Consider the following 18796-nt stretch of genomic DNA (forward strand, 5'->3'; position numbering starts at 1 on the left):
GAGCGATCGGATACGGGAAAAACATGTTTGGTGGGTATGGTTGCGTCATTTGGTGTGCCAAGGTTGGTAATCCCTGTGAAAATGTCACGCTAGTGACGGGGTGGGTTGTCACATGACTCGTTGTAATGTTTGTCGCCGCTGTCGTCGACTGCACAAGCGGCTCTGAATGAGTGGTAGATACGTGTATCGGTTGGTTTGGAAGCGACGTTAGTGGCTGTGAGTCAGGGGCTGCGTCTGGTAATCTGCTCGTTTCCGTCTCCTGTCTGTTTACCGTCGCCCGTACTTCTGATTGTCGCGTGTCGGGTTGCTCTACTCCCAGGGGCAAGCTAGGAGCGTCCCCTTCCGGGAAGGCGGGACAATCGATGCCTAAAGCCTGTGCCCCAGCCACATAATGCTGACTGCGTCGTGTGTCTTCCAAAACGGCTGCTCTCGCCGCCAATTTTGAATGGAAACCTGCCGTCTGTTGCAAACATCGTTCTACCTCTTTTATATAAATTCCATGGAGAAGGTCTGCCGAAAGCTGTTTCAGGTTTTGCAAACGTCGGGTAACATGTTTTAGCCTGACTATATGTCGCTCGACATTGGGTAAATTTTCCTCCACATCTAGATAGCTTACGAAAGCCGATATATCATAAAACTTGGCGCAAGCAAGGTTGAATTCTTCAGTTACATCTAAATCCAAATTCGCTACACTAGTGGGCACACCATCATGAAGGGCGGCCCTGAGCCTCTTCCTGAGGACTTGGACATTGCCACTGGAGGGCAAATTGCGTAGCTGTAACTCATAGGTCAGCTCATCTGACAGCAATAACTCCGGCTTAAACATACTGCTCGGACGTAAATTACTGCTAATTAAAACAAAAATTTAACACACATGTACGATTCAAACGTACACCATAAATACTCCTCTCTTAACAACTATCTTAATTTTAAATACCTCCTAAGGCTTCCTATATTAATATAAACTACCAACTAACCCCAATGCGCGGGGAGTAAGTCACACTTTCAAGGTGGGGGGGTATGTGCCCAAACTTATTTGCGTAAAGAGTCGCCGTACTACTCAGACAACTGCGCGAACGTCCCCTGTCAGGTTGACCTGCACCACCTGTATATGTCCACAAGGGGATTGACCTGCCGCTCGCAAGGTCGTCTCCCACGATGGACAAGGGAGAGGGGTGTGCGGGAGGAACAGGGCCGTGTCGTCGCCCTCTGATAACGGGCGTGTCGCTGGCTCAAGCGGTGGATGGGGAGGGGGGGGGGGGGGACGCCAGCTGAGGCGAGAGATAAGACACGTCTCGCTGCCGGCCTGCTAGCGGACCGGACGCCGCGACTTCTTGCGCTGCGCGCAGACTAAGTCCGCACGGGACTTTAAAACTCAATCATAACTTTAAAATAGAAAAGCAATATAACTACCGGGTGTACCAGCGATCAGTTCACAATGTTATTATTACAAAATTGCTATCACAAAAATTAATTAATTTAATTTTTAAATTTTTTTTTTATATTTTATTTTAGGTATGCCTACTTTATTTAGGTATGCCTATAGACCAAACCATGCTCTGCTACCAATTGTAACGCCCCTCGTGCCTCAAAGTTGAATTATTTTAAATTAATTAAAAAGAGCCTTGGAAACTTGCTGGGTAAGAAAAATAAGAAAATTAAGTAATTGACCAGAGGTGGCACGAGGTGGAGAACAAGATAATTTGGATCTCCCTGACACAAGCAACTTGGGAGGAGTATGGATCTTTTAAGGGAAGAAGGTATATCTTAATAAATTAACACTACACAAGTAGCTTGGTCTATAGGTTCCCTGGTTTATTATTAAGGAATTTTGTGTTCGTATTATTCAAACCTGACAATAAAAATCTTAGTAAATAACAAAGTTAAAGGGGGCGCCCCAGGAGTAATTAAAACAGTACATGTTACACCTTAGCAAAAATTATTACATAATTAAAATTTAAAAATTGCACCAAATTTGAATGTCCCAACAATTACATCGCTGATTAGTTTTGTTGATTCTACATATTCTTGAGGAAAGCACTGTTCGCTGGTAGGCTATTCATTTGATTTATGTAGTTCGTAGCTAGAAAGTGGGGGGGGGGGGGGATGTTGATTTCACATTACCACCCGGGTCTTCAAAAAATAACGTCGGGTCGCGGAAACCTCTCTTCTAACGTGACCCGCAGTGGAGGTGCAGGACCACGAGCTGGGAGCGATTTCTCTCTCCAGCACTTCGACCCTGTCAACCAGGGTGTAGAGTTCGGAGCTCACTAGGTGTCTCGCGCCGACATCAGGATGCCGCGGACCGAGAAATCAGGATGCGCGGACGAACCCGGAATTTTTAGAATTAAATAAGAATAAATAAAAATTTAACTACGCATGACTTTTCTAAAAACTACCTCTGCCTGGCTACTGTACAAACGGGATCACATCCCTTAAGCAAACTGACTACATTCTCGTGCACGCGAAAATCACCGTTCCCGCAAAAAGCCTCTTAGCGCAGAGGACGTAGGTGAGACGAGGTCAGTAGCCGAGGTCAGAGGGCTGAGTGCCCTGCAATCGGCCAAAACCCCTAATTAAATCGGGCGGTAAGGCCCCGGGTCAAAGGAGGGGGTAGGTTCGGTTCTAAGCCGAAAATTTCCGAAGGAGTCCGAGGCGGTCGTGGCAACAACACGACATGCGCGCTCTCTACCGGACCGAAACGAAAACAAAGAACAATCGACTTCTCCGGGCCGCGAGAGGAAAGCATAGTGCCTTATGGCACCGCGACGCTGCCTTCTAGCAGCGTAAGGGGGAACTACTTGAGGTGGTGAGCAGACTTGCCACCAGGTGTCATGAGGGTAAGCTCTGCACGCTGGCGACCAGGCCCGCGGTTACTTTTTTTGCCGCTAGATGTCAGGGATGTGTCTGTCGGACCCGGGAGAAGGTTTTTGCATCAGGTCATCGTCCCGTCCGGTCACTGCTCTTAGCTTAATTTCTCAGAACTAAAGTGAGGAGGAGAGAGAGGAAGGGGGGGCAGAAATAGCCACTAAGGTGGGAACGCAGCTCCACTGGAGACTGCTTCGTGACGAGACATGCTTTTCTCAGCAGGCCTCTACAAGGTAGCAGCTTGCAGCCCAGGAGCTGCTCAAAGCAGTTTTGGTCATGCAGGGAATTAAAATTACAAACTCGGGGCGTGACTGCAGGCGAGAGAAATTTCAACCGGGCTGACCATGTCCACATTAGACAGCAAAATATCAGATTGGCCCCCTGGGAAGGGGCTTCGGTCCACTGGCACCAAGTTTAAATCGGTGGCGTACACCGGCCTAACAAAAAGTAAATCACCCCCATTAACCACCAGACAAATTAAAAAAATGGAAACCCCAAAAAAAATTTAAAATTATAGAATAAATTAAAAAAAGTGACGAAATGCCTAATTTCCGGCACAATTCTCTTGCACTATGTCTGTGATGACATGGTCCTTCAAATAGCAAAAATAACTTTTTTGTTACATGTTCCCAGGCCTTGCTTACTGGAGTTGTTTTCTTCAGTACCTGGTCTCCAACTTTAAATTTTGATAATTTTGATGCTGGTTTCCTCTTGCATCTGATGTCAGCTTCTGCTGTCAGCTTTCTCTTCACTAATGCTTCTACCTCTTCTCCTGTAGGTAGTCTTCCTTCTTCATTAGGGACTTGGTCACATCGGGGTAAATACTTCGGGTTGATCGCCACCGATATATTCAGGCTCATAGCTTCTCCAGGGGTAACTCCAACTGAACCATGTACAGTATGGTTAATAACACATTCTACATAAGGCAATTTATCTCGCCATGATTGCTGCGAGTTATGGCATAGCGTACATAGTAGACTCCCTATGGACCTCATGAGTCTCTCCACAGGATTACTTTGTGGATGTCGCACACTGATAGTAGTAGGTATTGCAACTAGTTTTCTGACTCCTTTTTGCCATAAGTCACTGGTCAACTAGGTACCTCTGTATGATAATACCACTTTAGGCATACCAATCTCTTCAGTGAAAATTTTTAATTTCTGCATTACTGCTTTTGCAGTAGGGTTCACAATTGCATATAATTTGGTAAATTTTGTGAAAACATCTTGCATCACAAAAACATACTTTACACCTCCCTTTGACTGTGGTAGGGGGCCAAATAAATCTACTGACAACAATTCCAATGGTGCTGTTGGAATGATGGGCTGCAACTCTCCATGCAGGTGTTGTCCTGGTGGCTTCAACTTCTGACATAGATCACAGGCACTTGTGACCTTACTCACATAACGAGACATGTTAGGCCAATACACTTGCCTCTTCAAAGCCTCAATGAGCTTTTTGCTCCCTACATGTCCCAATGCTACATGTAGTTCCCAGGTGACTGGTTGTCTCATGTCAGCTGGTATCACTGGTTTCCAGTGATCTTCAAATATGCCTCTTCTCTTAGACTGGGCAAACAAAACATTATCTTCTGATAGGCAAAAGTGTTGATGAATTTTGTTATCAGCTGACTGCTTCTGCAGCTGTGTGATGGTGCTCTTGCAGTACTCATCTGCTTGTTTATGTTGTAGATCCTTCAGGATATCTTGGAGCTTAGGATTTATTTTGAATATTTCTGTGGATACTGGTGCCACTAGAAATTCCTTCTGATGTTTGGCTGTTGATGGTGAACTCTCTTGCAGTTCATGCAGGCGACTGAGGTAATCTGCAGTGGTGTTGGCAGATCCTTTGATATGATGTATTTGTATATCATATTCCTGCAATAGCAAAAACCATCTGGTAAGGCGGCTCCCAAATAACTTGCCTGCCTTAAGGCATGTTAACGCTTGGTGATCAGTTTACAGTTTCACAGTTTCTCCTAGTAACAGATCCCTGTACTTCTGGAGTGCCCAAATAATGGCAAGAGCCTCTCGCTCTGTAACTGTATAATTTCTTTCTGCCTGGTTGAGGGTGCGACTAGCCATAGCAACAGTCTTCTCAACTCCATCTTCCTCCTGTGCTAACTTGCATCCTAGGGCTGTGTCTGAGGCATCTGTGTATAACAGAAATTCCTTCCTTTGGGTTGGATGGTAGATGACGTGTTCAGTCAGGAACAATTTCTTCAGACTGATGAAGGCTTGCTCGTGCTCTTCACTCCACATCCATGCTTGACCTTTCTTCAGCAGTGTGAACAGTGGAACTGCACACTGTGAAACTTGGTTGGAGTATATCCTGTAAAAACCAATTATTCCTAGAAACGCTTTCAGCTGTTTCACATTCCTTGGAGTTGGAAATTCCTGGATATTCTGCAATTTGTCTGGGGCTGTCTTGATGCCTTCAGGTGTGAGGATGTGTCCTAGAAAGGGTAATATCCTCTCTGCAGAAAACAGATTTTCTAATTTTAACTGTCATGCCTGCCTCTTGAAGTCTATGCAGTACTGTGGCAACATGCTGCATGTGTTCTTCAAAGCTTGAGGATGTTATCAATATGTCATCGACATACGCCCTTGCAAATCCCTGACACTCGGGTCCTAAGGTTGCGTCAAAACATCTGGTGAAGTCAGCCACTGCATTACACAGTCCAAATGGCATGACTGTAAACACATACTGTTGATTTATAAATATAAATGAGGTACATTGACAGGAGATAGGCTCTAATGGTATCTGCCAGTAGCCTGACGACAGATCCATGGTAGTGAGATACTTCACACCTTGATACAATCTCAAAACTCTGCCGTTTGTATAGGACGCTCCCTGTCCTTAACCGTAATTTTGTTCAGCTCCCTAGCATCAAGACACAGTCTCACTGTTCCATCTCGTTTACTAACACAAACTATGGGGTTAGCATAGGGGCTTGCTTCTCTCCTGATCACATTCCAATCAATCATAAGTTGCAGGTAGGCTGTGGCTTCTTGAACGTACTTCACCAGAATGGGATAAAATTTGCGGTGGTACGGCGCCTCCTCATTAATTTTAATTCTAGCTTGGTAGAATTTGTTTCTGCCTGGCTTGTCAGAAACTACTGACTGGAAGTTGGCCAGTACACTAAACAGTTGTTGCAGCTGGCTGGGTGATACACTTTTCACCTCTTGTAGTGACTGCCTGATATCTTCAAGTGATGCCTGAAGTTGCTCACTTGTCTGGGCATTGTATATGTGCCTGTGCATTGGTTCACTGTACAAGATTCCTACAAAATTTTCTCTCACATGCCACTTGCCTGTGAGTGAGACTGGAGTTTCACAGTCACTCGAGTGAATAGCACACAATTTAAAATCTATCACTACACCAAACTGTGATAGAAAATTAGTACCTATGATGAGTGGCTTGGCTAGGCCCTTCACAACTAATGCAGTCATGTCCTTCGGTTTGCCTAGGATGTGTACTTTTATCAGTACCTGTCTGTTTACAATAGGGCTTGCCCTTGATGTCACTCCTATAATCTTGAGTGCTGGTACTGGTATCTTGGGTAATCTTATGCCCTGTTGCTCGAGGTAGTTCATCAACTCCTCGCTGATACATGTGACTTCAGTGCCACTGTCTATTAATGCATCCACATTGCATTCTCCAATTTTTAATATTACATGTGGACAGACTGTACAAAATTGATGAACTCTGTTTTCATCGTTCTCATTACACAAAAAATCCCTTTCACTTTCCCTTAACATTACAGTGCATATAAATTTGCCGTAGCTGATGCAACTGTAAACTGGATATTTGTCGTCTTGTACCCCTGAACCTGAATAGTGGGTTTCTGTTTGGGGCGATCTCACGGAAACCCGTTCTAGTTTAACGTGCCCTGGTTGGCACGTCCACCTTGACCTTGTTGTTGTCCCTCGTTGTGGTTCCATTGTTTGGGTCCTGCTATGCTGGACACTGCAGCCTTCAACTCAGCTGCTACTGGGTTCACTTCCCCTCGCTGATAGTATGCAGCCTGATGTCCTGCATGCGCCTGGAATGGTGGCGGAAATGTCGCATTCTGTAATCTTCTGTTTCCAGAGAACTGGCTATTGTAGGCATGGCCACTATGGTTCTCTGCTGTCTGGGGGGAATAATGGGATGGCATTCGGGTTTCTTCGTGCTGGCCCTGGTAACGAGGTTCCTCCGTATTGTGGTACTTTCTCGCGTAATCTCGCTCGTCTTCAGACGATGACCTTTGGCGTCGATCATGGGATTCCCTGGGAGGCCGCACTTCTGGCGAGTAGGAACGGCGGTGGTTGTCTTTGCGGTCGTCCTGTTTCTTGCGCTGGTACACTTCCTCGTCGCTATGGTAATTGCGCGAGTTCGACCACCAGGTCTTCTTTTTGCTGTAGGGACCCTTGCGCTGGCTTGTTGCGTACCTTCCGTAAGAGCTCTGCTCCCTGCCCTTTGGTTGCCAGCTCATCATGTGGAAAGCCGCTTGCCGGTTGTCCCTAGGCTTGTTGTCCCTATTCTGCCAGTAGTTGTTCATCGGTGGCTTGCGGTTTTGCTGGGGCACTCTCTCGTGGTCTTCCTTATTGGCTGGTGTTCGGTCCATCTTCTCCAGCTTGTCATAGTTCAGGAGCCTCTCCCTGAACTCGGTGATGTCCCTGTATGGTAGGCCAGACAACTGCTTTTGATATTTGAGCGGCAGCTGTGTTAAGATGGCCGCTACAAATTCCTCATCTGTCATGGGCAGGTCGAGGTACCTGGTCTTCTCGAACATGGTGGACAGGTGGGCTTCCAGTGTAGTGCCCTTCCTGGGATCATATCGGTATGGAGCTGGGCACGCAAATTACTCTGTATGCGCAGACTCCAGTATTGCTGGCGGAACATGGCCTGGAAGTGGGCATAGCTATTGGTGGTTGCACTTAGCATTTCCCACCAGTAGAATGCCTGCCCTTTCAGCGCGCTGTTGAGGCACTTCAGCACCTCAGTTTCGCTGATATTAAAGGTGGCAGCATATTCCTTAAATCGCTTCAGGAATCTTATGGGGTTTTCGGTCACCCTCCCTGAAAACGTGGGCATGGCCTCTGCCCAATGCTTGGCCGGGTGGTGCATTAAAGTAGCTGGATCCAAGCTTGACGTACTGACAAACGTCCTGGTAACTAACCTGCTTGTGATGGGAGTAGCATGTGGCTGTTCATGGGGCTGGTGTTCTGTGAAACACTCTGTGCCGCCCTGTTGCTTGCCTGTGGTGTGAAGTGTGGAAACAGGGTCCTGGCACTCGGTTGCCTGGGCTTGGCCTCGGCTACCAGCTGACTCAGCTGTAGGGCTCGGTTGGACATACATGTTCTCCAACCTGTCCCTCAGGGTTGCTGTGGCCACCTCAATGTCGCCTAGCCTGTTCTCCAGGTGCTGGATATGTTCACGCACCTCTTCCCTCGCTTTGGCCTGTCCTCGGTGCTCATTGGCCATCATGTTTCTGAGCGATGTGACATGGGATTCTAACCCATCTACTCGGCTGTTGTATAGGGAGACCTGTTCTGCAATCTGTTGCATCTCCTCGTGCTGCTGGTTGAGCCTAATCTCGATGCTGTGCTCGAGATTCTTAATGCTAGCACTTGTCTGATCTAACTTTGCAGTAAGCAAAGTGTTGTTTTGCTCCATGGCGGTATTGGTCTGATCTAATTTTGCATTGAGACTTGTGTTGTTTTGTTCTAATTTCTCAGTTCTAATTTCTCAGTTTCTCTGCTTCATTTCCGTGTTGTTCTGCAGCAGAATCTACATTAGTGTCTCCAGTGTCACTTGTGGTGCAGGAGTACTGTCCTGGTGTGATGTGTGGAGGACAGTGTCATTCATGTCTGGCCGCAGTGTGGCTATTGGAGACATGGGCCGCCCTATCCTCTCCTCACATGTGCCTACAGGCGAATTCCCTGCAGATGGAGTGGTCTGAGACTCACTGCCTGAACCTTGCGCAGTTACATACTCCTTCCCTACACTAAGTGATCTGTTCCTGAGAAAGTACATATTCTGTTCGCTGGCCATTGTGGTGTATTATAATTTAGTAATTGATACACATGACTGATGATACAAATAGTGCACTTGCACACAATACTGGGGTGGTACAGTATATACACACATGTTGAGGTGTCCCTTCCTAACCTCAATATTCGGCCCCACTGTATGGGCTCCAAAATCTCTGTGAGGCAACTTTCGTATACACTTTACAGGAATGGCCCCACTTCTATGGAGACTAAAATATTTCACGTTGGGCTGTGTTAATCTGTGTAAAATCAATATTACTTGTGTGGCTCTCCGTTGGCATGTGTTGATAGTGACTATGCCACAGTTCGGTGTAGACTTATCAAAACAAATACACATAAATATACACTGGGACAAATGAGATTAGAAATAACATAACACAACACTCACAATTGAAAATATATAATTATTTATTTAAACAAAAACAGTTCAAAATTTACTCTTATTTTTAATATTATTTAATTACTTATTATATTCAAATTCCTAACTGGTCCTTGACATCACATTCCACATATAAATTCCAACCATCAGGAGTTACGATGCGCACATTTAATTCACAAGCAATAGTCTTTAATTGGAGTTCGTCGAAATTACACAGTTTTTATTCGTTGATTTTAGGGATCTTAATTATTTTCCTCGGCTAGTTAGGTTCAAAATATAGTCGGTAGAGCTCAGAGTCTCTCGCTTTGTAGGACCTCTAAGTTGCTGTAGTAGTGTGTAAAAATAAATAAATTCGTATCAAAATATCAGTTTTATCGTCGTACAATGTCAAATTACTTCAAAATACAATGTTTATATTAGTTTTAGGCCGCGATGTGACGAATTACGGGAGTTACGTGACGATGTGCATGTAATGGAGGAGACAGATTTTTGCACTTTTAATTACTCACGTATTTACACTCCTAGGCCCTTTATCTTTCTAGATAAAGCCTAAATTAGTATCTAGACTCCCTAAGATACATAATTATTCATCCTCGGTTCGGGATGCCTACCGCTAAATAGCTAATTTGTAGGATTTAATATCGCCGACGTCACGAAGTTCAGCTCTCTTAGCTGGCCATTTCAAACTCTCTAGCTTCTTAAATTAAGCCAGTTAACAATACTAAACTTAATTTCAAATGGCGGGCCGTGATTGGCCAAAAACCAAAATCAGTTACATAAATTACTTCATAAAACGTGAAATCCGCACGCAAAAATAGCGCGGAGTACAAAATTTCACGTAAAATTTAAATAAAAAATTATTAAAATAATAATTTATATTACAAAATAAGGGCGTTAACTTTACCGTTTACTGTCTTAAAGTTCAATTACTCCTTAAGGGGTCTCGACAAAGTTCAATTTCAAAAAACATTAATATTTAGTTCTAATGACTAACAGAAAAACATAAGTTTATTTGTTTTAGGTCTCTTGGTCAAATAAAACTATTTTTGCATGCTGTAGCTTATATGTATTATCCTAAATAAACTAATAGTATCACTCTTGTTACTACATATGTAAACAAAATAAAAGTTTATATATTATTTAGGAGGAGTTTGGTAGGCATAACTTTAGTATGTAATCTGATGGAACCTTTATTAAAGAAGGTTATATCTATACTAATATTATAAAGCTGAATAATTTATTTGTTTGTTTGAACGCGCTAATCTCAGGAAGAACTGGTCCAATTTGAAACATTATTTCAGTTTTGGATAGTACATTTATCGAGGAAGGCTATAGGCTATATTATATTATCAATAACATTAGGAATCCGTACTAAAAGTCCAATTTAGATTCAAATGCGCTGTAGGGGGTTAGATACAACATGCAGTACACGTACGAAGTGTGTGTGTTGACAATGCTGCAGGCGCTAGAAGTTTATTTCCTATTGCCTATTAACATTGTTGCCACGCACTAGATGCCTTATCATTCTTAATTTTCCCATACAAGTAAAAAACAGCCGTGTGATATTAACAACGAAGCAATCAGTAACCTCAGAAGAGTTCAATTAGTATTTAAATACTTTTTATCACTTTAAGTCACAAACCTAAACTATTGTTTTTTTTCCTCTCTCTGTGTTTAATTAGTTTTTTTATTTTACTAGAATTATTTTTATTATTTTTAATTAATTTTCATTTTTCGGACCATCAATAATTTTCCTCTCCCGTTACAATTCTGACAAGGACTTGTATGTGTGTTAGTGTGTATATATATATATATATATATATATATATATATATAAAAGCGAAAAACCACTCACTGACTCACTCATCACGAGATCTCTAAAACTATACACCCGATTGACTTGAAATTTAGCATAGTTACTCATTTTGTGATATAGACGCTCACTAAGAACGGATTCTGAGGAAATCCGATCCCAAGGGTAGTTTCGGGGGCGTAATATATCAAAATTTCCAATTTTTGGTAGGAAATCACCATGGCAACGGCTGTTTCTTTGGTGATGCTTCATTCGTCTCTATGGCAACGACTATTTCATTGTTAGTGCAGTCCTCATCACCGTTGAAATTTTTCGGGTACTTTAAATACCAAAAATTGTCCTTTTTTTTCAAGTATATATATTTTACAGACTTGAAACTTCACAGTAATGTTCCTTATATTACGCAGGATGACATTTTCCGAAAATTAGATCCCATGGGTGGTTAAAACCAGGCAACAGTGGGTACTTTGTCTGCATGAGAACAGTATTTTGCATTGTTCATGCCTTCTGCGTCTCCATGGCAACGGGCATTGCGCGGCAGTGGCGTACCCACAAGGAGGGGCATGTATAATGAGCTGCGCAAGAGTGATCTGCCTGTAGACTGCCGTAGCGAAGTACGGGTACATCAGTTGTACGTTGCGTGCACGAGTTGGGAAACCATCGGTGTTATTCATTTTCTCTCCGGTACATTATCCAGCATTGTAATAAATTTTCACTGATTTTTTTTATTTACCATTACTGTAAATGGGAGATGTGGCTTAATTTTTTTTCCATTAGTATAGCCGTGCGAAGCCGGGTCGGGCAGCTAGTGAAATATAAAATTGAAACTGTAATTAATAGGCATATCTTGGAAATCAGCCGAACCGTAATTAAAAGTGTTGGTTTTCTGTTTGAGCTTATTACCTTGGTTTGCAAATGTAATGTGCAAAGTACGATCACCGTGTTTGGATCACATACTTCATCATTCTTTACTACTTCGGCATTGTCTTTGTCAGCTAAAAAATAAAAATATTAATATTTATTTTTTTGTTTACTGCTAGCTGGTTCCTATCTTATACGTTGATGTCCAACTGGGGGTTCTTGATCTTCTATTTACTCGTACAATTTCTGTTACTGTTTTTTAAATTTTTGTCTAGTGAGGCATGCACTTGATTACAATAATGTTTTCCAAGCATGCTTAGATATATTCATTTTTAATTCCTGAACGAAAAACATAAAAACAAATTTGGCGAATTAAGGCTTTACTCTGGTTTTGCAGCCGTTATACGGAATGTCTGAAGGGGTTCCGTTTTTCATTTCTGGCCCCGAAGACACACTGGAACAGTCCGTCCAGACCACTGGAAGAGCGGCTGCTGACATTGAGGTAAGGTGGCCTCTTATAAATAAGGCTATGATTTTGCTTACGTCATTAAAAGCCATTTTCTACTGCATAAAAATAAAATATCATAGTTACAGCAATGAAAATTAACAAACTAGAGTAAACATATAATGTTTTCCAAATGTACAACGTACAATATTTTTACTAAGTTCCCAGAAATTTAGTATTCGTTAAAAGAAAAAGTCAGCGAGTCTTTCAGTTCTCGCCAGTGATGTAAACATCTAACCTCGTTAATGAGCAAATTCATGTGTTCTCATGTTGCAAATAAACCTTATAACACGAAACACGGATACGCAATTTAAACCAAAAATTAATTTAATAATTGCAAAGAGTGAAAAAATTAAACTAAAAAATAAAAAATAAAAAATAAAAATATAATCATAGAGTTTTAATGAATACTTATAAAAAAACTTTCTCGTGTTCGAGAATGCTTTAAGACAAATATTTACATTAACATTTACGTCTCTGAATAAAAAATCATTTTTATTTGATGTTTCAAAATTTGAATTTTTTACAGAAATACTTATCAATTTTATAACAAAAAATTGTAGAAATAATAACATAAGAAACCTTGAAGACTTCTCTGTTTCCTTGCAAGAAGGCATGTCATGTCATCTTGGTGAATCCTGCTGGTTTCAAGCGAGGACTTTCGAACACAGTAATATTTCCGCAGGTTAAAGTCGTGGACAGTAGCGGCACCATGGTGCCAGTTGGGACGCCTGGAGAACTGTGGATACGAGGATACTGCCTGATGAGAGGTTACTGGAACGATGAAGAGAAAACCAAGGAGACTATCACAAAAGACGGGTGGCTCAAAACAGGGTGAGCTAAGCTACAAATTCAAAATCTAACTGTAGTTTGCACACAAGGTAAACGAACACTTTTGATTTAAAGAAATCTTCCGTCCAAATAATGACGTGTTTGGTGTCACAGTTTAGTGAAGTGTGATGGATTGGTGGAGGATTGTGATCACCTTTCAGCATGCATTTCTTATATGCATGAACCGTAACGCACATTGAAGGATTCAGGCACCAATTAAATCTTCGGATTTCTGTTGTCTTATGATTAGTTCCACCAGTAGGTATTTAAATGACCAGATAATCTCTATCATCTGTAATTAACAATTTTGAAAGTATATATGTATATTGTAACGCCCCTCGTGCCTCAAAATTAAATTATTTTAAATTAATTAAAAAGGAGCCTTGGAAACTGCTGGGTAAGAAAAATGAGACAATTAAGTTATTGACCAGAGGTGGCACGAGGTGGAGAACAAGATAGTTTGGAACTCCCTGACACAAGCAACTGGGGAGCTGGTGGATCTTTTAAGGGAACAAGGTATATCATAAATAAATTAACACTACACAAGTAGCTTGGTCTATAGGTTCCCTGGTTTATTATTAAGGAATTTTGTGTTCGTATTATTCAAACCTGACAATAAAAATCTTAGTAAATAACAAAGTTAAAGGGGGGCGCCCCAGGATTATTTAAAACAATACATATTACACCTTAACAAAAAATTATTACATAATTGAAAATTTAAAAATTGCACCAAATTAGAATGTCCAATTATTACATCGATGATTACTTTTATTGATTCTACATATTCTTGAGGAAAACACTATTCGCTGGTAGACTATTCATTCGATTAATGTAGTTCGTAGCTAGAAAGTGGGGGGGGGGGGGGGGGATGTTGATTTCACATTACCACCCGGGTCTTCAAAAAATAACGTCGGGTCGCGGAAACCTCTCTTCTAACGTGACCCGCAGTGGAGGTGCAGGACCACGAGCTGGGAGCAATTCGTCTCTCCAGCACTTCGACCCTGTCTGAAACCCAAATCAAATTCAAAACGAATTAGACTTGCTTCCAGACAGTCCTACACCGTCGGCGCAAAAGGCCAACAAACGGGAATGGGGGGAAAAGGCCGGATCGTCACTCACCAGACAGGGAAGTTGACTTCTATTTACAGATGCGTCGCCAGCCAGGAACTGGATCCCGCGAATACGCGGCTGGGCGCGGTCGTTTTCTAATTTCAAAAAAAAAATTAAAAGATAAAAAAATAACTATTACATTTTATACTACGCAGACGGACTAAACTACTTGAAAAAGATTATAGGGATAGCATCCCTCATTTAGGCGACTACATAGTCGGTTGCGGCCGGATGGAAGTTTTGCAGAGTCTCGTCGACTCGCCGATAATCAAACGGTCCGTCTGCAGTCGCGGCGCGAAGTGTCCCGCGGAGAAACGCGTCTCGTAATTAAAAGTAAAACTTGAATCAAAAGTGGAGGGGAGGACTGGGAGTCCGGACCGAAAGGTCCCGAAGTTCCCCGAGTGAGGGCCATAAAAAAAACTCTGATTGAAGTCTCGAAGCTGGTAGCATTGCGTCGACTTTAGCGCTACCTGTTGGGGGCTGTCTGAAATAAAAAAAGAATCGACTCGCCCAAGGCGTCTGCTTAAACCAAGGGTTAAAGGGCGCAGTCTAGTGCTACACTCTGGCGGCCTACAGGGTAAGTTGGCTGGGTGGTTAGCGAGTTTGCCGCTGGGTGTCGCGGGGTGGTCCTTCTTGGCACACACATTTTTTTATGCAAGGCATCCTGGGAGACGGTCGCTGTCTGCTGGGGTTTCTGACCTGTCATTGGCCTTAGGCGAATTCTTAGAACCGAAAGAGGAGGGGGGGGGGGGGAGCAAAAGTGCAACGACGCTGAGAACAAGCGTCCATGACGTGCTTTTCGAGGAGAGAACCTAATACGTATTCGTGACCAGACTTACTTCTCTCAGCAGCTCTCTGAGAAGTAGCAGCTTGCAGCCCAGAAGCTGCTCTATGCAGTTTTGGTCGTGCAGGGAATTAAAATCACAAACTCGGGACGTGACTGCAGGCGAGAGAAATTTCACCCGGACTGACCATGTCCACATTAGCCAGCAAAATATCAGATTGGCCCCCTGGGAAGGGGCTTCGGTCCACTGGCACAAAGTTTAAAACCGTGTTGTACACCGGCCTAACAAAAGTAAATCACCCACATTAACAACCAGATAAATTAAAAAAATAGATACCCCAAAAAATTTTAAAATTATAGAAGAAATTAAAAAAAAGTGACGAAATGCCTAATTTCCGGCACAATATATAACCCAATTCACCTGAATAAATTATTTTTAGGGGGATAATGATGTAACACACAAACAAATAAATCGAAATAGCAACCTGGAATACAGGTTTTTAAGGAAAAATTTACAATAAATATTTATCTTTGCCCTCTGACCATAATGGTTACTTCAAGATACAAATAGATTTAGCTGTGTGGTGAAAAACATTGATATAACTTTTGACAGATATTAACACATTTGATTTAGCCATTCTTAAGGGTCCCACCTACCTGGTCACACATACGATGTGCATAGCTTCAGATGCACACACGTGATTTCAAAAAACTGCTAAAGATATAAGAGTGGTGTCTGCTTACAAAAAGCATTAAACGATACGCTGACGGCGGATCAGTATTTACGTTTCCGTTTTTCATTTAATAACTATATGTTTATAAGAATGAAATTTGCTTAATATTTTCAGAATAATTTTTAATAATGAAACACATGGCACAGATTTTTGAAAACACTCAAGGGCCTTGCATTATACCTTTATCTTCATATATCCGCCATTTAATGTAATGGTTAACATTCAAATCCCATTGTTACTCTATGCACGACGAGAAGACTCTGCACAATTTCAGAACCTCGCGCTTAGAGGCGATTCCACCCTAGTAGCACCAGCGAACGTCGAACTTATCACCCCGCCTCTCTAAAAACAAATACACACCTTACTGGGCGGAACCCTTAAATCGCTGTTTGTGAAACCGTCCCTTAAGGGTGCCGTGTGGTCGGGTGTATGTGTGTTTGTGAGGCGGGATGATAAGCACGACGCTCGCTGGTGCTTCTATCACGGTATAGTCTATAAGCGCAAAGCTCTGAACTGGCACGCGGTATTCTCGTCGTCACAGGAAAACTGTGAAATTTGAGCGGTGATCGTATACTTCTATGGCAGAAAAATGAACATAAAAGTGCAATGACACGCGCATCACACGTCAGGTAACTCGGCAAGGGAAAGTGGGGAAGGAGTTGTCCGTAGCCGTACTGGCGGACACGCGCATCACACGTCAGGTAACTCGGCAAGGGAAAGTGGGGAAGGAGTTGTCCGTAGCCGTAATGGCGGACACAAGCATCACACATCAGGGAACTCGGAAAGGCTAAAGTGGGGAAGGAGTTGTCCGTAGCCGTAATGGCGGACACGCGCATCACACGTCAGGTAACTCGGCAAGAGAAAGTGGGGAAGGAGTTGTCCGTATCCGTAATGGCGGACACAAGCATCAAAAATCAGGGAACTCGGAAAGGCTAAAGTGGGGAAGGAGTTGTCCGTAGCCATAATGGCGGACACGCGAATCACACGTCAGGTAACTCGGCAAGGGAAAGTGGGGAAGGATTTGTCCGTAGCCGTAATAGCGTACACGCGCATCACACATTAGGTAACTCGGCAAGGGAAAGAGAGAAGGAGTTGTCCGTAGCCGTAATGGCGGACACGCGCACACACGTCAGGTAACTCGACAAGGGAAAGTGGGGAAGGAGTTGTCCGTAGCCATAATGGCGGACACGCCCATCACACATCAGGTAACTCGGAAAGGCTAAAGTGGGGAAGGAGTTGTCCGTAGCCATAATGGCGGACAGGCGCATCACACGTCAGGTAACTCGGCAAGGGAAAGTGGGGAAGGAGTTGTCCGTAGCCGTAATGGCGGACACAAGCATCACACATCAGGGTACTCGGAAAGGCTAAAGTGGGGAAAAAATGTCCGTAGCCATAATGGCGGACACGCGCATCACACGTCAGGTAACTCGGCAAGGGAAAATGGGGAAGGAGTTGTCCGTAGCCATAATGGCGGACACGCCCATCACACATCAGGTAACTCGGAAAGGCTAAAGTGGGGAAGGAGTTGTCCGTAGCCATGATAGCGGACAGGCGCATCACACATCAGGTAACTCGGCAAGGGAAAGTAAGGAAGGAGTTGTCCGTAGCCGTAATGGCGGACACGCGCATCACACATCAGGTAACTCGGCAAGGAAACTGGGGAAGGAGTTGTCCGTAGCCGTAATGGCGGACACAAGCATCACACATCAGGGAACTCGGAAAGGCTAAAGTGGGGAAGGAGTTGTCCGTAGCCATAATGGCGGACACGCGCATCACACGTCAGGTAACTATGAAAGGGAAAGTGGGGAAGGAGTTGTCCGTAGCCGTAATGGCGGACACGCGCATCACACATCAGATAACTTGGCAAGGGAAAGTGGGGAAGGAGTTGTCCGTAGCCGTAATGGCGGAAACGCGCATCACACGTCAGGTAACTCGACAAGGGAAAGTGAGGAAGAAGTTGTCCGTAGCCGTAATGGCGGACACGCGCATCACACATCAGGTAACTCGGCAAGGGAAAGTGGAGAAGGAGTTGTCCGTAGCCGTAATGACAGACACGCGCATCACACGTCAGGTAACTCGGCAAGGGAAAGTGTGGAAGGAGTTGTCCGTAGCTGTAATGGCGGACACGCGCATCACACATCAGGTAACTCGGAAAGGCTAAAGTGGGGAAGGAGTTGTCCGTAGCCATAATGGCGGACACGCGCATCACACGTCAGGTAACTCGGCAAGGGGAAGTGGGGAAGGAGTTGTCCGTAGCTGTAATGGCGGACACGCGCATCACACGTCAGGTAATTCGGCAAGGGAAAGTGGGGGAGGAGTTGTCCGTAGCCGTAATGGCGGACACGCGCATCACACATCAGGTAACTCGGCAAGGGAAAGTGGGGAAGGAGTTGTCCGTAGCCGTAATGACGGACACGCGAATCACACGTCAGGTAACTCGGCAAGGGAAAGTGTGGAAGGAGTTGTCCGTAGCTGTAATTGCAGACACGCGCATCACACATCAGGTAACTCGAAAAGGCTAAAGTGGGGAAGGAGTTGTCCGTAGCCATAATAGCGGACACGCCCATCACACGTCAGGTAACTCCGCAAGGGGAAGTGGGGAAGGAGTTGTCCGTAGCTGTAATGGCGGACACGCGCATCACACGTCAGGTAACTCGGCAAGGGAAAGTGGGAAAGGAGTTGTCTGTAGCCGTAATGGCGGACACGCGCATCACACGTCAGGTAACTCGGAAAGGGAAAGTGGGGAAGGAGTTGTCCATAGCCGTAATGGTGGACAGGCGCATCACACATCAGTTAACTTGGCAAGGGAAAGTGGGGAAGGAGTTGTCCGTAGCCGTAATGGCGGAAACGCGCATCACACGTCAGGTAAC

General features: G+C 43.9%; 1 protein-coding gene across 2 annotated transcripts in view; it reads left to right on the forward strand.

Moving 5' to 3' along the window:
- The window catches only part of LOC134533270 (medium-chain acyl-CoA ligase ACSF2, mitochondrial-like), a 206844-nt gene that overhangs the window by 140406 nt on the left and 47642 nt on the right, over nucleotides 1–18796 (forward strand). Inside the window, exons 9-10 of one of the 2 annotated variants that reach the window (XM_063370713.1) lie at nucleotides 12360–12464; nucleotides 13153–13301. The exons of the other annotated variant lie outside the window; for it this stretch is intronic. Of the exons in view, the coding sequence (XP_063226783.1) occupies nucleotides 12360–12464; nucleotides 13153–13301 (254 nt within the window). The remainder of the gene's footprint in view (nucleotides 1–12359; nucleotides 12465–13152; nucleotides 13302–18796) is intronic. 2 annotated transcript variants of the gene reach the window in all.

This window comes from Bacillus rossius, chromosome 6 (assembly GCF_032445375.1).
Source record: "Bacillus rossius redtenbacheri isolate Brsri chromosome 6, Brsri_v3, whole genome shotgun sequence".
NCBI lineage: Eukaryota > Metazoa > Arthropoda > Insecta > Phasmatodea > Bacillidae > Bacillus > Bacillus rossius.